The sequence below is a fragment of the Micromys minutus genome, assembly GCF_963924665.1.
Source record: "Micromys minutus genome assembly, chromosome: 32".
Classification (NCBI taxonomy): domain Eukaryota; kingdom Metazoa; phylum Chordata; class Mammalia; order Rodentia; family Muridae; genus Micromys; species Micromys minutus.
Genome location: NC_137967.1, coordinates 18613109 through 18635801, shown reverse-complemented (window position 1 = coordinate 18635801; position 22693 = coordinate 18613109). Strand labels below are relative to the sequence as shown.

At 49.5% G+C, this 22693-nt stretch overlaps 2 protein-coding genes and 2 pseudogenes across 4 annotated transcripts; all 4 read right to left on the bottom strand.

The window, feature by feature from the left end:
- Positions 1 to 297: 297 nt before the first annotated feature.
- On the bottom strand, positions 298 to 2848 carry TEX101 (testis expressed 101; the record flags this gene model as incomplete). The annotated part of the gene is made up of 5 exons (XM_080908580.1): positions 298 to 527; positions 633 to 764; positions 1947 to 2132; positions 2536 to 2676; positions 2785 to 2848. 5 exons carry the CDS (start codon positions 2846 to 2848, stop codon positions 298 to 300), a joined length of 753 nt encoding a protein of 250 aa, XP_080764706.1.
- A 3606-nt stretch (positions 2849 to 6454) lies between these two features.
- On the bottom strand, positions 6455 to 6839 carry LOC308413887 (SNARE-associated protein Snapin-like; annotated as a pseudogene). The gene has a single exon. The product of its transcript is annotated as an SNARE-associated protein Snapin-like (transcript).
- A 4592-nt stretch (positions 6840 to 11431) lies between these two features.
- On the bottom strand, positions 11432 to 14831 carry LOC308413628 (CD177 antigen-like; the record flags this gene model as incomplete). Its single annotated transcript, XM_080908683.1, has 5 exons — positions 11432 to 11478; positions 12137 to 12268; positions 12357 to 12542; positions 13307 to 13447; positions 14768 to 14831. The coding sequence occupies 5 exons, from the start codon at positions 14829 to 14831 to the stop codon at positions 11432 to 11434; spliced, it is 570 nt and encodes a 189-aa protein (XP_080764809.1).
- A 7289-nt stretch (positions 14832 to 22120) lies between these two features.
- On the bottom strand, positions 22121 to 22462 carry LOC308413627 (neo-calmodulin-like; annotated as a pseudogene). The gene has a single exon. The product of its transcript is annotated as a neo-calmodulin-like (transcript).
- Between the last annotated feature and the right edge of the window lie 231 nt (positions 22463 to 22693).

Here is a 22693-nt window from a genome sequence, read left to right as displayed (position 1 = left end):
TTCTTGTCACTAAGTCCAGTGGCCTGAGTCCAATCCCTGGGACCCTCACGGTGGATGGAGAAAACTCATTTATTAAAGTTGTCCTCGGACTCTTTTACCCCTCGCCACCCCCTGCCTCACAAACTCATGCACGCACGCTGTTTAATTTAATAGCAAATCACTAATTTTATTATTTGTGTCAAACACACATGCATCCTTTTTCTCCGTTCTTCAACCCCAACCCCAACTCTTCCAACTGGCATCAGCAGACAGGAGGCGACCTCCTAGCCAAAGGCCCCCCCCCCCCCCCGTGTCCTCTCAAGGGAAGTGGGTGAGGGGCAGCAGCAGTGCTGGAAGCAGGAGCTCCAGCACCCACACGGAGGTGGGCATCCAGGAGGCCCCAATCTCTGCCTTTCGGGGCTGAAGGAATGGCTGGTAGTTACAGGTTTCCTTCACTGTCATGGGTCCCACGGAATCCATCATGGCCATCAGTCTGCAGCCGAACGCAGTGGTGCAGCCTTTAACATGCACGACGGAGTCCATCCCTCCTACGGGCCAGGAAAGATGGAGCAACAGAGGAAGTTAGGGGCTGGGGAGCCCAATCTTGCCTCACCTCTTGAACCCTGAGCACCAGAACCTCGAGGGACCTTTACCTCCAGCGATCTCAAGCCTTCCCTGATAGCACTGAATAGTGCCGTTGGCACAGGGCATAGAGGGGGCACTGGAACAGGACCCCAGGGCCACACACGTTGGGCAGCGGCGGGCTCCTGACATGTTGGAAGTTGCTGGATAGGGATAGAGAGGGAGAGTTAGGGCTGTGCCCAGCACCCCGAGACGCCTGTCCTGGCTCTTGTCTCTCCCCTTCCTGTGTCTTGTAGAGGCCACACTAACCAAGACCATTACTGGGCCCCATCTACTCTTTCAGTTGATTTCCTTTGCATCGAAACCTCCGCCACTGGGCAGTAGAGATGACGCAACAGGAAAAAGGCACTTATTGTGCAAGCCTGAAGACCCGAGTTCAAGTCTCGGCACCCACACGAAGGTGGAAGGAGAGAGTAACTCTCTGCAGCTGTCTTCTGACTTCCACGCACACATGCACGCACGCGCACGCGCACACACACACACACACACGCACGAGAAAAGCCCCCCGGTGACCACATGACTTCCACGCTCTGCTTAGACATAGTGACGGAGGTGAAGGGAGCTCTAGCAGGAAGATGTTACAACTCAGGCACTACAGGTAAGAAATGGGGGGGACGCCTAACTGCCTAAGATGGCTCGGCAGACATCTTCAAGGAGCTGAAATCTGAGCAGAGAAGGCTGGATGTGAATGTGGGCTCGAGACAGAGACGGGGACAGGGTTGCTGTTGGGGTGGGACACAGGCAGGGTTTGTTTTACTTTTAGTTTTGATAAAACCGATACCTGTGCCATGTGCATTTAAAAAGTCACTTTTAAATGTGTATGTGTGGTGCGTAAGTGTCTGTGTGGGGTGCAAATGTGGGTGCGTATGTATGGGGGGCCAGAGGGCAGTCTCAGGTGCCATCCTCAGGAATGCTATCCTTTGAGCTAGGGTCTCTCACCGCCCTGGTGCCCACCAATTAGGACAGCCTGGTTGGCAAGAAAACCAAAAGGGGGATCCTCCTGTCTCCCTCTACCTCCAAGAGCTGGGATTACAAGCTCAGGTCACCATAGCGGAACATTTTTATGTGGGTTCTGGGGAATCCAGCTCAGGTCCTTAGGCTTGTGGGGCAAGTACCTCATCTACCGACCCATCTCTCCAGCCCCCAGTGTGGACGAGAGTCTAAGGGGGTCTTGGACTTCAAAAGCAACAACTTAGAAAAGTCCCCCTCCCCCGCCCCCTGGCAGACTCGGGGAGTCTCTGGTGTTTGGCCCACTGAGGCCTTGGCTGAGCCGAAGCAGAGAAAACAGACTAACGCCTAAGAGCTCATGCCCACGTCTCGGGTACCTGTGGTCGCGGGTTCTCGCCAGAAGGAAGCTAGGCTGTCTTTGTTGTTGCAGAGGGTGTCGTTGCAGTAGTTACTGTAGGAGATTGCAACCAGCCCGGGAGGTGCAGTGTACTGGATAAAAGTCATTGTATCCGTTCCTTGAGGGACACAGCTCTTACTGGCCAACGTGACAGTCTTGGTTCCCTCTGTAACACAGGAGACAGAGGGGGTGAATGGTGGACCCAATGCTCAGCAGGGAGAAAGCAGATGACTCGGCTGTTCTCTGTCTCAAGGCCAGGGGATCCCCCCACCACCCCGTTTCTGCCTCCCTGGGACTGTAAGCTCATGCCACCATGGCTGGAATTCATGTGTGGGTTCTGGGGGTTCAACTGAGATCTGTATGCATCCAAGACTGGCACCTCACTGACTGGGCTGGCTTTCCAGCTGCCACTTTGAATGCCACAGGGTCTCCAGGCTAGCAACAAACACAAGTCAGTGGGAGTGAGAGGGGAAAGAGAGAGACAAAGCTGAGAGGACAGGCCAGGTGACTAGACCGGACAACAAGATGGCTGCCAGCCGGCGGTGAGACCCACTATTCTCTCCTCTTACCTGCTTTAATCAACAGTACCGTTTCCTGGCAAAATTCTCCAGGACTGCACCTCTCAACCTTTGAAGTCCAGTTAAACGTACGGCTTGGATCATCTTCCAAACTCAGGGTCTGACTCACCTCACAGAAGATATTTTGGACCACTGGGAAGATGAGAAAAATAAAATTGCCCTTCTCCGTGGGGTGACCCTTCCCCACCACCCTCTGTGGGCCACTTGCTTCCTATAGACCCCCCCCCCCTCCATACGTACCAGTCCAGTGCGAAGCTACTAGAAGAAAGACCAGCAGGATATACTGGATGCGGCAGGCTCCCATGGCTTCTCTGAGGTTGGGAAGAGCTAATCAGGACCTGGGAACTGATGGATGACAGGGCATGATTCAACCAGACAGAGAGGGGCTAAATCTGACTTTTCTCTAAGTGTCCACTTTGTGGTAGACTGAGGGCGTGCGAGACCGCGAAGTCTGCCTTGAAGATGTAGCCTGTGAGTTGGTAGCAAGCTCACAGGTTTATTGAGTCTCCGTTTACATAGCTCTAAGACCCAGCTATCTGCCGTCAAACAACAGGAACTTGGCAACTGTCTTTCTTCAGCTTCTGGATACAGGAGAATGGGGGCAAGAGAGCCTTCTGCTTGAAGCCTCAGGGGCTTAACCTCAACAGCAGAAACCTCTCAAGGCCTCAGCACCTCAGCCCTTAGGATCTAGCTCCACCGTTCTCTTCATCCTAGGATGAGTTCCTGCTATTTTCCTCCCAAAGAACACATGGTTCTGGGATGCCAGCCTATTCCCTCTGACTCAAAAGTACGTAAATTCTACTTCTTGATACTGAAATATAGATTCCAGTCTTCTTCAGAGCAAAAGTCCAGAACCCAGCACTCCTAAAAGAGGAAGAGAATCCAGTTCTTCTTCCTCCTCAGATATCCGGGTCCCACACCAGCCTCCCCTGCCTCAGAATACGGACTGAAGGCCTCAAACTCAGCCCTTCACCCCCAGACCCAGGGCTCCAGATTCTTTCTTTAAGACTCAATAGACAGAGCTTTACCTTCTCTCTCAGACCTAGTAGCCAGCCAAGACTTTAGCCTCCTCCCTTAGACTCTTTATTCAGACATAGTTAGCCAGTCTCCTCCCTCAGACCCATGAATTCAGACCCCAGTCCACCTTCCTCTCTCAGACTCAGAATTGCAGACCCCTAGGCCTCCTCCCTCAGACCCAGGAATCCGGGTTCCAGCTTTCCTTCGTCTTACTTAGTGTTCCGTTCCAGAGTTCCAGACTCCCAACCTTCCTCCCTCAGACACAGAATCTATACCCCCTAGCTCTCCTCTCACTAGCCTCCTCCTTCAGACTCAGTAGCCAGACCATGTCTTGTTCTTCAGACTCAGGCCTGTTCTCCTCCCTCAGACTCAGGAGGGCAGGCCTAGCCCTCCTCCCTCAGACTCAGGGGTCCGGGTCTCAGGCCTCCTCCCTCAGACTCTGAAGTCCTGACACCATCCTTCTTACTTCGTTCTGACTCAGCTTTCCAGATCTCCAGCCTTCCAGTCTCAGACCCAGAATTTCAGATCCCCCAGTCTTCCTTCCTCAGACCTAGGAGTCCCGGCTCCTAGCGCTCCTCCCTCAGACCGAGGGGTCCCTCAGTCTGCCTTTTTCCCTCGGGAGTCCTGCCCATGACCCCTCCTTCCTCATTCCATTTTGGTTCTCTCCCTGGGCTAGGGGAATACCAGTTTATTTCTTTTTAAGCCAGTAAAATATCTTCCTCCGTACACCCAGCTTCGATGGCGACCGGTACCTGGTGCTGCTCCAGGAGGCACGGAGGGCGTGGCCAGGATACTTGAGATCCCATTGGTTGAAGGTGACTTATTGCATGGTCTTATTGGTTGAGCTTGGAGACTCACTGCATCTCATTGGTTCCCAGAGAAGCCAATCACTGGCCGCATCTGAAGGCGTAAAAGCGCCCCCCATGGCTGTTGCTACCCTAGGTGTATGTGGAAGGGGTGGCTCCAGTCTACAAATTTCCCTCAGTTTGTGAGACAGTGTCTCAGCTCCTCCAGCCGCTCTAGGTAGTAAACTTGGCCTTTGCCCATGGAACTAAATACCTATCCCAAGGGTCTTTCATATTCCTCGCCATGCCCCTGTTCCAGCACCCACCCAGAGGCCCTAGCCACTAAGTGTCAGCTTGATTTTCCTCCTTCTCCATTCAACAATGGAGGCTTTCATCCTCTAATCCTGACCTTGAGGACTGAGTAGAGGCTAGCCCTCTTTCCTGTTGCTTAAGATGCCTCTAAATATTGTAGGTATGAGTAACAATGGGGTGACATCCCAGGTTGCCTGCCCATCAAAAACCACCTGTGTTTGTCAAAACGATGACAGAGACAAACACTTGGAATAGTTACACATGGATTTAAACTTGCATTACATTTTAATTTTGTGTGTGTTTGTGTGTGTGTCAAGACACATGTCTGGAGCTTCTAGGTTGTCAGTTCCCACCTTCCAGTGTGTGGGTCCAGGGGAATCAGACTCAGAATTGTTAGGGTTGGTAGCAGGAATTTTCATCCCCTGAGCTATCTTGGCTGTTTCTCAATTCTCCTCCTCCTCCTCCAAGTAGTTAAAACAAACCAAAAAAAAAAAAAAAAAAAAAAAAGGGTTTCATTTTGATCTTTAAATACTTCTTACTTTGTTCAACTATTGTTTTGTTGAGGCAGAGTCTTCTAGCCCAGGATGGACTTGAACCCTCTGTGTGGCTGAAAACAATGTTGATCGACCCTCCTTTTCTTGAGTCCTGCATTTACTGGCAGGGGCCACCGTTTATGCAGACTGGGTACCAGGGATTATAGCCCAGGTCCTTCCATTTGTGTCATCTCTCCAGACTCCCACAAATGCCTTTGTTTTTCTCCCCTGTGTAGCCCTGGCTGTCCTGGAACTAGACCAGGCTGGCCTTGAACTCAGAGATCCACCTGTCTCTGCTTCCTAAATTCTGGGATTAAAGTGTGTACCATGACAGCCCAGCCCCAAATGGTCTTTTTTGAATCTTTTCTTTTTTATATAGTTTTTTTTTTTAAAAACTTTTATTGGATATAACTTTTTTAACTTTTAATTTTTTATTTTATGAGCATGGATGTTTTGCCTGCATGTATGTCTGCATCATGTATGTACTATGCCCAAAAAGGCCAGACAGGGCATTGGATTCCCCTGGAACTGGGGTTCGAGACTGCTCTGAGTGTGGGTGCTGGGAACTGAACTCCGTCTGGAAGAACCACCAGTGCTCTTAAGCGTTGAGAGCCATCCCTCTAGCCTTTAAAACATGTAGCCTACACAACGAAATCACAAAAGCCGAGGGACTCTTTGCTGTCAAGGCTCTGCCCTTGATCCTGGGCTCTCCTGTTCTCTGTCTTGCTCTCCTTGGGCAGCAATGAAGGCAACATTTGTGATACTTGCTAATAGGAGTTAAACTTTAAAAATGTGTGTGTTTCTGGGAAGGGAAGGTGATGAAGCAGAGGGGGAGAAGGGGAAGCATACTTTCTGCACTAAATCCCTGCTGTTTCCCCAGTTTTCTACCACAGGAAGCCTAATGCACTTCACATTCTTTGGGAGAAAATGCACAGAGGCTTGAGCCAGGCGCCCTGACACATGCCATTAGGACCCCAGCATTCAGGAGGCAAAGGCAAGAAGATACATTTGAAGCCAGCCTGGGTTACATACTGAGACCTCGTCTCAAGAAACAAAACCCGGAAGTCAGAAGCTCATTCTTGGACAAGCTGTAATGGAGGCTCTTTAGAAACGGTCCTGCTGTAGGCATGTTTCTTGAGACTGCTACATGAATGAGTACATAGCGCCAACAAAGGTCTACCGAGACTTCTGGAATCTTCTCAGGTCTACCAAGACAAAGCCGTTGGAGAATAGTATTTGCATACTCAGGTCACAGGCCCGTGCTTATTTGCTTGGAGAACCAGGAGGGTAAACTCCTGAATCCAGCATGGCTTCCCTCCGAGCTGTTTCCTTGGCCACACTGTGATTTGACCGCCTTAGTCGCTTCTGTGCATTCTGTACAATACTGTTGACCAAGACAACTCGTCGCCTGGCATTAAGCAGCTGCTTAACATAGGGGTCCAGATCCAGGGCCACCTTCAGATCCTCATTAATCCGGTCCAGTTTGTTCCCGGAGCTCTACTTGGCTTTTTCTGACCGTGTGCAAGTGAGAGTTGAGCAAGGCGGGTCGCAGGAACTCCAGGAGCCCCTCTGCAAGGAAGTCGCGGCCTGTAGGCCCTGCCACTGGGGTCCCGGCCCCTGACACAGCAGCGGAACCAGCCGCGGCCATCGCAAACTGACCTGACACCCTCAGCCTGCCTCGATGACCGCGGGAACTTATTGACTATATTTTATTTACATTTCAAATGTTATCCCCTTTCCCGGTTTCCCCTCCATAAAACCCCATCCCATCCCCATGACCCGGTCTTTTTGAATCTTAACCAATAATGTAAGAAACAACATATTTCAATCACATGGCTCGTTAGTCTTAATTGTAAGAATTTGGCTTCCTAAGATTCAATACTCTTCAGACAGGTATGTGATTTGTGGAGGGAATGGGGAATCATAACCAAATATTTTTTAAAACTTTTTATTTATTATACATTATATTTTATATATTATATATCACATATATATTATATTATATATTATGTTATATATAATACATTATACATTATATATTATATATCAGTACACTGTCGCTGTCTTCAGACACACCAGAAGAGGACATCAGATCTCATTACAAGTGGTTGTGAGCCACCATGTGGTTTCTGGGATTTGAACTCAGAACCTCTGGAAGAGCAGTCAGTGCTCTTAACCACTGAGCCATCTCTGCAGCCCATGACCAGATATGTTTAAGTCCCAGAATTATAGAACATTATGTGTTGGGGTCCTTAAGAATCAAAGAAATCATTTCCTATTCTGTATAGTTCTTTCTCTTTGAGATGTGGGCAGTGGTTTATTGGCGCTAACTAGCGCAGGAGGGCGAATGTTTACATGTTCAGATAAAACCAGCCAAGCTAGTTACTATAAGTAGACATCATTATAAATTCTGAGGCTTCACAATTCAATTGGACTTTTGAAGTGACTATTGCGCAGCCGCCATTTGCCAGATTTCCCCTGATTATGGTCACTTTTCTCTGTCCCAGTTGTACAGAGAAATGTTATATGATTGCTTCTGAGAACCCCAGTTCATTATTTATGAGAGAGTCTCCAGGTAGGGTAGGCAGAAACGTGCTATTTAGAAAGTCTGGCCTCAAACTTCTTGGGGGTCCCCCTGTTTCTGTTTCTCAGGTGCTAAGAGTATCGGTTTGTACCATCGATGGCTTAGAGTTGTTTTCAAACCGGGCCTCACACAGCTTAGGCTGGTCTTGAACTCACAGTGTAGCCAGAGAAGACAGCCTTGAGCACTTGATCCTCCTGCCTCCATCTCCTATGCTGTGGGATTTCAGGTGAGCACCCCACGCCTGCTTCATACGGTGCTGCAGATGGAACAGGTGCTTTATGCGTGAAGATGAGCCGTCTCTAGCCGCAGCCCCGAGAGTTGATTATAAACTGTAATGTGTCAGTGTGTTCTGAGCATCTGCTGACCACACCCAGAACATAAAAGCTCTACTGAACTGGACACTGGAAATGCTGGCGACTAACATAAGTCGTCTCTTGGCATTTTGAGACAGAGTCTCACAGAGCCCAGGCTGGCTCCAAAGTGGGTAGTAACCAGGGATGTCCTTGAAGTTCTGACTGTTCTGACCTCCACACTGGAGACCTTTGATCATGTCCTCACATGTGTGCTCAGTGGCATCTTGGTGGCTTGAAGTCAACCCTGGTTTGAGTAAGCACACACCAGGAATGGGGAAATACCAGGAAGTACAGCCTTTAGCTTCTTCCACCCTGGAAAATCACTTGTTTTGAATTTACCATATGTTTGAGTCAGTGTTCCGTAGCACTGTAGAGACACCATGACCACGCTGTTACACAGGGAACCACTTCATCTGGGTGTCCTCACAGGCAAGCTGAGGGCACTATGTCTGGTTCTGAACGCAACAGGGAGAGAGAGCCCCTAGGCTTGGCTTGGCATTTGAAACATCAAAGCCATCTCCCAGTGACACACTTACTCCAACAAGGCCACACCCACTCCAACGAGGCCACACCCAATCCTTCCCAAGTAGTGCCACACCCTGAGGACTCAGCCACCACAAGGCACCAGAACAGAGGGTGGGCTTCTGTTCAGGGCTGTGCACATTAGGAGAGAATTGCATCTGTCTCATAGAACCCCTTCCACAAGTTTGCAAATACAAAGTTCACAGCATCCTCAGACATGGGGCCTGCCTGAGCCAAGTTCACAGGGGTCCGAAGGCTGGCTGGTGCTCTCTCTCTCCCTCTCTCTTTCAGACAGGATATCACTGTAAACCAAGAGCCTTGGCTGAAGTGGAAAGTCCACAGCTACAGCAGCTGACTTTGACCTTGTGATAACCTTGCTTCAGTGTCATCTTCCTTCTGCTGGGATGACAGGGGTGACCTACTGTGTCATGTCCCCGCACCTCTTTGTGATCCTAATTACTTTCTTTGCCTCCTTCTAGACAGCGTTTCTCTGTGCAGCCCTGGCATTCCTTGAACTGTCTCCATAAGGCAGGGTGGCACTGAACCCCGACGTCCACCAGCCTCTGCCTCTCCAGTGCAGAAATTAAAGGTGTGTGCCACCGCACGCAGACCTGTGTCCTGACCCTGCTGCGCTCAGTGGATTCCCAGACACAATCTCTGCTGTGCTGCCATGTTTGTCTCAAGCTTTCAGTCCCTCGGCTTCGGCCTCTCGGGTGCTGGGATTCCAGGTGTGTGTCACTGTACCCCGCATGTCACCTCACACATTGACACAGTGACAGATCTTTTTAAAAACAATAACGAAAGGGTTCTTTTTAATCAGGGGTGTCTGCCTGTGGGCATGGACATATGAGTGCAGTGCCCCCGGAGCCGAGAAGAGGGCATTGGACCCTCTAGAGCTAGAACTGTGCACGGTTGTGACCATCTGCCCTGGGTGCTGGGACATATGGATTTCTGAGTGCACAGCTGTCTCTCCAGCCCCAACCGTGCATTTCAAATCCAGGGTCCGTCCCTGTGTGGGTTTGCACCATGCCTTTCCCCTGCGCTCTGATGTTGTTTGTATCTGTAGGAAATTCTGTTTAGTTGGGTGTGATGGCACATCCCTACGAGCCCAGGAATGGATGCCAAGGCAAGTGGGATGGGGTTAAGATATCTTGTAAAAGGCACTTTCAGGGTGCAGGCGGTAACCCAAGTTCTGAGGTGCTGCTCTCTGTAATCTCTGCCCTCTTCTTCTGCTCATGATGTGACGTCCTAGGGGACATAACATTACAATGACAGAGCAATGACTCATGGGATAGAGATGCTTCTCTATGGAAGACTCCAACTTCCATCTAGACAAATAAAACAACTGCATGACATGTGTGGTGATTAATGTATGATTTGGAAGGTGATTTGGAAAGAAGCACCAGGGCACTAACGTACCACAGCTTTGAGGCTGTGACTGCTGAGTGTGTTTCCAGAGAATATTAGCTGAGTGGGGGCAACCCGTCCTGAATGTGGGCAGGCACCATCTCATGCCAGGGACCCACCATTCCAATCTCCATTGCGGGTCAATGACAATGTCTTGGCTTCCTGCTCATCCCCCCACACCTGGTGTCACACCCCATCACAGTCAGCTTTTATCCCACCAGGAGATCTTCCCTCCATTAGCCTGCTTTCTTCTGGTTTCCATCCTGGTAGGGAAAACATTAGTTAATCCCCTGAGGAGGATGTGTGGATGCACATGGATTCCTCTGTGAGTCCAGATTCGCTCTTCCTGACAAGCCGTGTCTCAGCGCGGTGCCTGTCAGCTCTATGGGAAACGCCTTACTACTTTCTGGGTTCTAACAGGACAGAGAAGTTGGGATGCGAACTGCCTGCTCCTTCCCCACCTGTGGGAAGGGGGCAAATTTCAGCCCGGAACGAGAACTCTAAAAGCTCTGTGAAGTCAGGTCAGTAAGATGTTCACTGTGGATAATGGGCAAAGGCTCCTCCTTCAAGCCTGATGTTTCAGTCAATGCCCCCCAAAACCATGCTGTGGAAGGGGAGAACCAAATCCACACACAAAAGAAAAGCTGAGGGACACACCCTCCTGCCCTGCCTATGCAAGTATTATAGAACAGGTTCCTCTGAAATGGAAACATTCCATTCTAGGCAGGAACCTCCTAACTAAGAAACAAAACAATTCAAAAGAGCTTCAGTAAGTCCCTGAAACCAACCAGATTCACCAGCTCCTCCATGCCTGGAAACACAATAAAAGCTGCAAAAAAAGACTCTCAGACAATCCAATCTGCAAAAAGACTCTGACACCACTCCAGATGTCTGGAAGAAGCAGAACACAGCTAAGCTGTCTGCAGAGGTTTAGACCAACCGAGGCACCTGGAAAGGGCACCTCAAGCTACATGACCTGCCTCCATGCTGTGCCGGGTGCTCCAGGTTCCCAGCTTTGTGAGCTGTCACTCCTGCTGGGGCCAGCTTTGGTGAAGCAGCTGTGTTTGGGTGACTTCTGCTCCTGTAAGTCACCCCTCACCCATGCATGTTCTTTGAAGGAACTCCATGTGAACCTCAGGCTCACCACGTTGGACTTTGGTGGTAGTCATACATTGTACTGTCAAGGAATCCCAACGTGGGGTGAGTAGATGCTAGTGCTGAGTCCCCAGGAAAAGTTGGGCCACACAGCACCATGAAAACCAGGCCTTGGCAGCTGGAACCGCCATGGACCCCACTGTGTCCTCATCTCCTCACACGGAGACACCCTGTATCTGGAGAAACAACAGCAACTTTATTTTTCCACGTGTGATGGGTTCATGGTTGTCTGCTCTGGAGCAGGGTGTATTCAGTGGCTGCCACATCTAAGCATGAGGAGGCAGAGGTGTGGGGGTGAGGGCACCCGACAGCACAGGCCACACTGCCCAGTCTCAGGTCTTCGGGTCATGAGTCAGGAGGGCTGGGTATGGGTGGCGAAGAGGGATTAAGAATGGCTGGAAAATGGGTTCAGCAGAGAAGACAAATCCCTGCAAACATAGAGCTGAGAAGAGCCAAGAGCTCCAACATCCAGCGCAGAGGGATGCCAGGAACAAGTACATGTGAGAACGAATTCCCAGTCTGTGACTCGGGGATTTCCAGAGCGGAGAAGATCCCAATTGAAGTTTGCTTTTTCAGTAAGTGTTTGCCAGGTGAGACAAGGCATCCATCAATGCTAAACGTGTTATTGAGCTCACCTAGAAGAGAAAGATAAAGTCTCGGGTTAACTGGCAGGGAGCAATAGTTCAGTTAATTTATAAGAAAGGAAAAAGAAAAAAGAAACCACATACCCAGGAGTCTAGGCTCCACCCTCCTCCCGTGGACTCAGGAGTCTTGCTCCAGGATTTCTCCCTCCATCTCAGACTCCTGCTCCAGCAATCTAGGCCTGTACCCTCCCTCAGAGCCAGGAGTTCTCATCCCTCCTCCTGAACCCCTGGAGTCATGGCCATAGTCTCCCTCTTCCTGGGAATGCAGCCTTCATCTTACCTCCCTGCAGGGTCAGTTCACTACTATAACAATGAGTGCGCTTAGGACAGAAGACAAAGTTGGAATTGTGGGAGCAGGAACCCTGAAACTGCAAGCAGACAGGACACTTGGTGGTTCCCAGATCAGAGGAATCTGAGGAGGGAGAAGGGGGCGCTGTAGAGCAGGCTCTCAGCTGCAGCCACAGGCTGTTCCTCAAGGGCTGGATCCCTGAGTCACATACCTGCAGGTGACAGGGAGTCAAGGAGGACACGGGTGCTGTTGGCATCGTTGCACAGGTTAGTGACACAGTAGTTGACATAAGAGGCGGCCACTATTCCAGGTCCTCTGGAAAACACCTCTACACTTTGGCCTGTCTTACTCTCAGCTTTGCTGCAGCCTTTGCTCGCCAATATGAGAGATTTATTACCTAAGGGGTACCAGAGTGAGAACTCTTCACAGAAGGAAAAGATGACAAGGACTAGCAGTCCAGTTCTTGGGTCCCTGGATGCTCCCACTTAGGGACAGTGTAATCCCAGTGACAACAGGACAGATCATGATCTCAGTCGGCCACACACTGAAGTCTAAACCTGGCTCCCTCTGCTCTGCCCTGGCAGATCCTGTGACCAGCCCCTCCACAGGGTCTCCCCTGAACCCCTGCACCGTGCTGCGGCCTCACTCTGACCAGCATCTCTTCTACCCGCTGGGTTTCTCTCCACACTCTGCCCTTCACACCACACTGGGCTCCCTGTGCGCTCTCTCTCATTCCCACTTCCCTGCAGAGCTGCAGAAGGACTCGGGTTAGCAGAACCGACACAGGCACTCCGCATGCATCCTTCCTTCTGTCCATCTGTCCATCCACCCTTCCCTCTCCCTCCCTCCCTATTTCTTCATTCTTCCTGGGCCCTGAGTCTCCTCTAGTCCAGGCTGCTCTTGAACTCCCTATGCTGCTGTAGATGAAGTTGACTGTCTGCACCCACAGCCCCAGGCTGGCATTACAGGCACCCAGCACCACACCCAGTTCATGTGGTACAAGGGTTCAAGCCCAGGTTTCCTTATATACCCATCACAGCTCAGCAGAACAAGGCAGCACAGAGACACGAGATCCCATACTTAAGGGGAGGAGGGCAGAAATACAGGGCAGAGAATCCTGGCCCGGTGTGGAAGTGTGTCCCTCCAGCTCAGACTACACACCTACATCTAGGAGCAGGAGTGTCTCCTGACATATCTCATAAGGGGTAGCTTTAATGGTCCCAAATACTTTCCATTCCATTGCTGTCTCAGTGAAGCCACTGCCAAATTTCACCATGATTCCCTTGTGACAGGTCAGAGTACCTGTGGAGAGGAAAATCCAGGGATTATGGCAGTCAGGGAGCCCACCATGTCTGTCCCTGCAGCATCTTCACTAAGGGAGGCCACTGCATTCTGAACCATACTCCGGGATCATACAGAATGGCTGTGACATCCCTGTCTTGCATTATGGTGGGACTCAGAACTCATTACTTCCACGATCTCCCACTGTTCTTGGTGAACCCTAGTGGGGAGTTGGCTATTTACCTTATTTTTGAGCTGCTTCACCCCTGCAAACCAGACCTGGTCTCTCTCTGCTCCATCCAACCCTTACCCTCTCCATCCTGTTCAAAGGTAGCTCCTTTCCCCCAGTTGCTCCGGCTGCAGCTCTGCCCCCATTCTCATTCATTCTTTCTCTGCAGCCCATGTTGCAGTCCTCAGGAAACCCCGTGACTAACTGCAGTCTCTGCAGATCCTGAGCACTGTCCCCACCTCTCATGCCTCCAGCCAGCTGCAAGGTGACAGCGAGGCCGCTCCCTGCCTGCTGTGAGTCGCTCTGATTCCCCCTTTCTTCTCCCTCACTGTGTTTACCCCACAGCAGCCCACTGGAACTCTTAAATGGTTAGATAATAATGTCAGGCCCAGGAGTAACCCTGAGAAGCCCCAAGGAGGCTGAACCTTCAGAGAAGGCCTCATATCCCCCAGTATAAAAGTCTCCTCTTCAAGAGCTGAAGCAATGTCTCAGGGGTTAAAATACTCACTGCACTTCCAAGTGCTCAGTTTGACCCCAGAGCATATGAACATATGCCCTCATGTAGGCAGAGACAGACAGACAGACAGACACATACCTCCATACATAATTAAAAATAACAAAAATACATCTAAAAACTTCTGAGTTCTTAGAATAGCCCCCAGAATTCTGTGTGACTCAGCCTTCCTATGACTTCATGTACTCATCCCCTCCTGTCCCTATGTCCCTGGTACAGCCCTGCAGATAAGGGGTCACTGCACAGGGTCTGGGAAGATAAGGAGGATGAGACACACTCTAGTGTGACAGAAGAACTCAGGGGAAGACAAGGAGATGAGGAAGGCAGGGGACAGTATGCTGGGCACCCATTATTGACGATGGAACAAGGGACCTGTAATCTTTGATTTCCTGTCTGAAAATGTGGGCAGGGTGCTGGTCTCCAGTGGGTAGGAGAGCTAGGTGTCGCCACACACGAGGTCCTTCTCAGGCCTTTGCACATGGCCTCCTCCTCCCACGTGCAATTGCTCTCTCCTCCGATCTGCTCAGAGACCCTAGTGAAATGCAGAGCCTCCTGACACTCAAACGATGATGCGCCAACTGCTCTTCTACCTCCTCACCTGAGCAGGGGAAGAAGCCCAGCAGGGACAGGAGCAGGAAACAGTGGATGTGGCAGACTCCCATGGCTTCTCTGAGGCTGGGAAGAGCTGATCAGGACCTGGGAACTGATGGTGGAGAAGAGAAAATTCAGCCAGACAGAGGGGGGTTAATCCTTGTTTTCTAGTCTGGGACAATTCTAGGGAACATAAGAACAGAAAGTTAGCTAGTCCTGAAGTACTTGGAAGTTAAAACAGGCTTACTGTGCCTCGGGTTCTCTGGCTTTCAAACTCAGTAAGCTACGGGTTCCCTAAGACCAGGATCTCAGCGTCTGTGTCCCTTCAGGACCTAGATGCAGGACAATGGTCTGGGAGCCCTCTGACATAACTCTCAGGACTTCAGAGCTCAAGCAGAACCTTTTCAAGGCCTCAGATTCTTGGTTCTCAGAGCACAGCTCGAACAGAGCCCCAATTCTGAAGGCCCTGGTTTGTCTGTCCCAGGAAGGTGGCATTTCGGTCCATTCTCACAGATCCAACTCCCCAGGACCCAGGATTCTAGTTGCTCAGCTTCCTTCTTCAGGCCTCAGAGTACAATCCTCAGCACTGTGAAAGTTCGTAAACTCCAGCCTCCTTCTTCATTCATGGGTGGCTAGACCCAAGATGATTCCCTTCGACACAAAATCTAGATCTGAACAAAGGACCCAGGGAACAAACCCAGTAAAAGCAAAGCCCTCCTCCCTCAGATTAGGGTATCTCCCTCAGACCCAAGACTTTGGTACCCATTTTCCCTTCGTCAAAATCAGGGGTCCAGGCACGGCCACCTCCCTCAGACTGAAGACTCACGCAGTCCCCTTCCTCCTCCTCTTTACTGCTCCTTCTTTCTGTCTCCTTTTTTCGGGGCTCAGGGATGTGGTCCTTCACTGCCCCTTTTTCTCTTAAGCAGCTAGTTCTTTCCGGCTTCAGAATATCCTCACCAGAATCGTAGGCTTTGAAGGTGCTTCCAGATGTGCTGCGAAGTAACCTCTCTGCACATGCGCGACTCCTCTCAGCCTGCCCAAAGTGGCAACCTCAGCCAGACAAGTGTCTTGGAGTTCCATTGGTTGATAAGAACTCATTGCAAGACTTCATTGGCTAAACGTGGAGAATTGCTGCATCTCATTGGTCTGCGAAGAAGCCAATTACAGAACATCTTAGAAGGCACGCGTGCGCAGAACATGAGTTCTAGGCAATGGTCAGTGGCGGTTGCTGCTGAGGTCATCCTCCAATCCCAGGGTCACATGGTATCTAGGAGCGCTTTGTGGGGAAAGTCCCTTGCCTGTCACTGGAGATGCTTCTTAATTGTACACGTGAGCATGGAGCAGGCGACAGCGCTGTTTGCTATCACAGATGTTTACCCTCCTCATTCCCGGGAAGATGGTCATTCAGATTAGACACAGACATGATGTTTTTAAATTAATTTTATTTTATGTACTTGTGTGTTGATGGCATGTGTCAAGGTGCACATGACCGAGGGTAGTTTGGGGAGTCAGTTTTCTCCTCCCACATGTCGGTTTCAGGAATCACACTCAGGGTGTCAGGTTCGGTGACAGATGCCTTTATGTGCCGAGTCATCTCCCTGATTCGCATGTCTTTTGTTAAAACAAAACAAAAAAACAAACAAAAAAACCTCCATGAGTAATTTATATAGTAATTAGTGTCCTTGGAAAGTTTTCCTAAGCTCATGTATACACTTCATTCCCACATTCTTTTTTTTTTTTTAAACACATTTTTTAAAAATGTATCCACTTTATATCCAGCTCACTGCACCCTTGGTCACCCCCTCCCACAACCCTTCCCTCCTTCCCCTCCCCTTTTCCTCTGAGCGAATGGGGACCCCCTGAATATTCCCCCACCTGGAACTTCAAGTCTCTGGAAGGCTAGGTGCTTCCTCTTCCTTTGAGGTCAGATAAGTCAGCCTAGCTAATGTCCCACGTATAGGCAACAGCTTTAGGGTCAGCCCCTGCTTTAGTTGTTCGGGACCCACATGAACACCAAACTGCGCATCTGTTACATAGGCGTCGGGAGGCCACAGGACGGCGCCTCACACAGCGCGCTGTCTTCATCTGCTGCTGGACTCACTGCTGTGCTGAATGTGCAGTGACCATCGAGGGCAGGCGGGCGTCCCCCGGGCATACAGAGCGCCGATGCTTTGCTCTGTGGCACAGCAACACTTGGGGTTCGGAGGGGATCCCGGTGTTTCCCACGGCTGCCTGCTCCTTGCTGGGAGGGAAGGAGGCATCGATCTTGGGACAATATTCTGTGAGTTATCACATGCGGTAAATATATATGATGTTGTGTGTTAATATGTATTTTATCTTTATTATGTGTATGAGTGTTTGCCTGCATGTGTGTCTGTGCACCACATGTGTGCCTGACGCGTGCAGAGGCCAGAAGAGGGCACTGGAGCCCTTGGAGCTCCGGTTACAGTTTTGAGCTACTGTGTTGGTGCTGGGAATTGAACCTGGGTCCTCTGGCCACATCACCCAGGCTTGAATTTTTATATAGAAACAATGTCAGAACAGGAAAAAGGCTCAGTGACGCTCTTAGTTTTATGTGAAATATATGTAGAACTAATAACTAAAATGGCCCTCGAGTCAGAGGCTGCAAGTACCAAAAACGGTGACTCAACTATAGGACCCAGGAATAATGTTATATCCCAGAGATGTGTGCTTCGTGGAGTCCAAGTGTGTGTGTGTGTGTGGGGGGGCACTTCCATACATGCACATGTGAAGGCCAGTTGTGCGAATGCCTTCCGTTCTCACTCTCCACATTGTTCTATTGAGAAAGGCTGCCCACGGCACCCGCTGGCTGCCCGCCATCTGCCTTTCTGCCACATCACTGGACTTACAGTTACCTGCCGCTGCGCCTGGCTTTCTCACGGGTACTAGGGGCTGGAGCTTAGGTTCTTTACCCACTAGAGTCATCTCTCCAGAAGCCCAGAAATGTGTATTTAAAACTTCCGTCATAATATAAGAAACAGAATATTTCAGTTACATTGTTTAGGAGTCTTAATACTAAGTAAGAACACGCAGTAAGAATTTGGCATCCCAGCATTCAATGCTCTTCCGCCAGGTAGGTAATTTGTGCAGAAAAATGAGGAAGAATTTACCACCAGATGCTTTTAGGTGTCATTTTATAGAACAAAATGTGTTGGGGTCTTTTGGATTTAGAAAGAAATACACCTCTAATTTTTGTTCTTTCTAGTTCTTTCTCTCTGGGATGTGGGCAGTGGCTTTTTGGAGCTGATAAACTCAGGAGAGTGAGTGTTTAAATATTCAGAAAAAAGAGCCAACCTGGTTTCTATACATAGACCTTATTATAAATTTTGAGAATTTACAGTTCAATTGGATTTTTAAAAATTAATTATTGGATAGCCACAACTTGCCATATTCCCCATGATTTTGGTGTAATTTATCTCTGTCCCAGTTGTGTGGTGGAAACATTGCCTGCTCATTATTTATGAGAGTGTCCCCAGGTAGGTGATGTGCTCTGATATGCAGGGAGGGCACAAGATAAGGCAAGGCCTGTGATTGGACAGAAAAAAAAGAAGGCTAGGCAGGAGCAGAGTTTTGGAAAGGGGCGAGAAAGAACAGGAAAAAAAAAAGAGGTAAGATGGAGGACAAAGATGGCCCATCTTTGTCTGGCTTTGCATAGCCACAGGAAGTTATGAATATCTTATAAGGGATGGATTTGTATAGGACCGATTTGTCTTGTCTAGGTGGGCAGATCGTATCATATCAACTGGCTCTGAGTTTATTGTGTGGACGTTTTGTGGAGTGTAAGTTTACTGAGCTAAATCTGATTGTTAAATTATAAGTTTCCAAAGCTTTGAATTTGTCGCGCTGGTGGGAGTTGTGCCGGTGACCCCAGGAGGCAGATGCTTGGAATGTGAGCCCCAGCTAGCAGCGCCCAGGCATCGGCATGCAGCTAAAAGTGGGGGCAGAGAGACTGCGGGGGGGGGGGGGGGGGAGGAAGAGACAGAGAATGGCTCTGGCGTGGTGACACTGGAACTGGTCGCAGCTTTTTAAAAGTTACCGCCACAGTGACGGGGTTTCTCTCTCTCTCAGTGATGCAGATATAGGACAGTCAAACAAGATGAAAGGATTTATTAGGACGCAGCTGTGGGGCAGGTTCGCGGGCGGCAGTGACCGCAAGCGTCTTGGCTAAAGCAAGGGGGCTTTATAGAGCTTATGTGAGGAGTGACGCGAGCTAGGAGCTGGCATTGCGCCCCTACATGGTCAAAACCTGAGCCCCAGGTTGGGCAGTCTTGGGTGCATTGCTGGCAACGAAAAGGTGGGAGCATCGATGACATGTTGGCCTGGTTTTTTTGTTTGTTTTTTGGTTTTTTTTTTTTTTTTTTCTCTGAGCAGGGCCGTGCATTTTCTCTGTGAGGACGGGGTTTCCCAGCGTGTGCGGGGCAAGCAGGGGTTCCGGGCCAACAGTGGGTCTGGCTGAAACTTGCTATACAGAAAAGCTGGCCTTAAACTTTTTGGGGTCTCCCTGCTTCTGTCTCTCAGGTGCTAAGATGATAGATTTGCACCACACCTGATACTTGTTTTCAAACAGGGCCTCTGTAAGGATCTTTTTGTTACTTTGTGGGCTCTTTTTTTTTTTTTTTTTTTTTTTTTCTTTGACCTTCCCTAGCCTTTTCCTAGCCTTTCAACCCCCTAACACTCAATAGGAGAGAAAATTAGGATTAAAAAAGAAACTGAACCCTGTTACATAAGTTCCTCGGGGACGGTTTGATTTTTGCTGTCAGGATACCTAACTTCTTCTTTCTTCTTTGGGCACGACTACTTTACCAAGCTCACCATCATCACCAACAATAACCAGCAACCCAGCCTGCCTCTCCGGACCCTAGAATTAATAATATGTCCTCTGAAAAGTCCTCAGAACCCAAATGTCACTCGATGGTAGAAGCTCTCTGCTGCTGGTAAAATCAAGTCCCTGCTCACACCTGAGGCAAATGATGGTCAGCTGTGGACAATCTGAAGCAGCCCCACATCCTACTCCTGGGCTTAAAACCAAAACGTGTCCCCATAATCTTTCTGTGTTTCTTTTAAAGAAACCAAAACTCCAGACTTTCACTACAGGCCTTATGTTGCCTAGGCTGGTCTTGAACTCGCCGTGTGGCCAGAGAAGACAGTTTTGGTTCTCCTGCCTCAAATCTGCTATTGCTGAAAACAGGCAGAAGAAACTTGTTCTAAGTATGACCATTTCATTTTCAGACTCCACTTATTCATAGGGGAGAAACTAAGCAAGGGCCCAGGCCCTAGGGGAGCCAGCCAGTGGGGGGGGGGGGGTCCAATTAAGTCCTTCATGACCTGCAGTCAAAGCACAGTGTCTTCAGTAACTGGATCTTACAGTCTGAGTCCAAAAGTCTCTGGCTGTATTGTTCCTCATAACCACAATAAAATCCTTCTCCTCAACCATACCCTAGAGTGACCATGTCTTCATTTTCATTCATAAAGTCCCTGGGGCTTGTTCCCAACCGATCATTGCTTAGGGTCGATAACACACCCTCTGTGGGAGAGCGGCTCCTTTGGGTGTTTCCCAGCGCTTAAGTCCTCACGGTACAAAACGAATGGTCTACTTGCCTGTACCCTGTTGTAGCCATTGAAGGAACTCTAGTAGGACTGAGCCTGAGAAACATGGCTCTGGCAGACCTTCCCCTACTGTCTGTTGCAAAAACCAAACCAAAACAAAAACCCTGTTAGATTCCATTCCTAAACCTGGCCACCAAAGTCTGTTCCCTTATTTGGCCACTTCTTCCTCCTGAGACTGACTGCTGAGATCCAGTATTGAAGTCCAGCAGTCGAAGGCCCCCTTTGGCAGCCCTAATTGACATGCCCAATTAGAAGTAAATTCCTCACCCTAACAGGGGTTTTCTCTTGTACCTTTATAAACTGCCATTTCTCCATGGGCCACATCTGTCTCTATCCAGAGGCAGTTCTTTGTCTCATTCTCCCTCCAGGACAGACACCCCTTCCCCCTCTCCCTTGCTTCTTTCCTCTCCTCCTTCATCTCCGTCTTTGTCTCTTATTCCTGCCCTTCATCCCTCTGGGGCAAATAAATCTCCTTTGTGCTGACAGCTTGGCCCTTGGGTGTGTCTGGTGCCAATACTGGTCCTTTCAGGGGTTGACTCCCCATCCACCTTACCTGGCTGTTGGAGTGGGGGTGGGGGCCGTTCCTGGCCAGGCAAACCCTTAGCTGGAGGGAATTGTACCCTCCTCAGTCTGGGGGGATAATTACTCATCCCCACAGGCTTGATAAGTGTACGTAAATGCTTTAACCTCCCTTCTAGGTTAAAAAGGTAGTGGAAAGGAAAGGTTAATAGGGTAAAGAAGAGTGTGGACCAGTTCAGAAATAGTTCTTTGGGGCAAATCCAGTTTGCGTTGTCAGGATATCAGCAGTTCAGTTCACATGAACCAGCAGGGGTAGCTCGATCCACTCACCGACACCATTCACGTATCAACAACAGCAGTTTGATCCAGAAGCAACGCCAAGGTTCTGCCAGTCGGCCCTTTCTGGGAAGTGACAAGCCACCAGAAGGTTTTTTTTGGTGTGTTTCTCTCTCCGAAGTTATCAGGTGATGACCAGCAAAGAGGGGCCAGGCACACTAATGTGGCACAACCCCCTGTCTGTCGGGTTATATTGTTTCCAAACCTCGTGTTCTCTTAAGCTCCCCTTGACCGTCTGGCTCCTTTGTCCAGGATGACAGCCTGTGGCTTAGCTCTGAGATGTGTCGCTGGCCTCAGGCCTGATTGTCCGTCCCTCCCAGCTAGTTTCTCCAAGCCACCAGACTATCACCTCTTTCTCTGTCCATCTTCATGGATGGAAAACACTAGACAGTTTTATTATTTTAAAACTAGCCAGATAGCACAATTGCCGGGCTCTCCTGCCCTAACCTTACCGGCTAGCCTATTTCAGTCATCTGCTGGTGGCGGAGGCCACCGTTTCCAGCCACGGGAGATTTTTTTTTTAATTGTAATTTTTTTTATTGAAAAACAAATATACAACTTGGAATGGATTTGAGGGTAATTGTGCCATAAGATTTTTCTTAAGTGGCTAAACAGAGTTTAAAAAGCAAGTAACAACAAAAGAAAACCTTTCTGGTACAATACCAGCAATACAAAAAAATAGTGTCCGAGCACCTGGGTAAAACACCCGTTTTGCAATAGTGCAGCTTCAAGTATAAATAAGGTTTAAGGACAATGACATAAGACAAGGGAAGAAAACATGGAGGAATAAAGTCCTAATTACTATTCATGCATGTTTTTGACAGCAGCAGATAAGTTACAAACAAAGAAAAGGCAAATAAAGTTTTGCACAAGACATTTAACTCATTGGGCACAATGTCTGCACAAACTCTTCGTAGTTTGCCCGAGTGTCCCCATCACCGTCTGCTTCCTGATCACTTCATCAGCCTCTTCATCCGTTAACTTCTCTCCAAGGGCGAAGCTCTGCTGCCCTAATACAGCCATTGCCATCAGACACACGGAACGCGTCTCTGATCTCTTCTTCACTGTCTGCGCCGTTCATTTCTCTTCCCAGCATCGTCAGAAACCCGGGGAAGTCAGTTGTGCCATCACCATCCGCATCTGCTTCACGGTTCATGTCCCGCAGCTCTGCTTCTGTGGGGTTCTGCCCCAGAGACCCCGTCACTGTCCCCAGCTCCATGGTTGTTACTGTCTCATCCCCAGAAGATCTTACAGAAAGACCTCTTTCCCTGCATCTCTTCTTTTCGTCCTTGGACCGGAAGTCCCACCTTTACCCTTTGTCCCGGAAGTCCCACCTTTACCCTTTGCCCCGGAAGCCCCACCTTTACCCTTTGCCCAGTTCCCACCTTCTTTACTGACCAAATCAAGAACCAATTAGGGAAACAGCACCTCTCCCTACACGCTCTAGCAA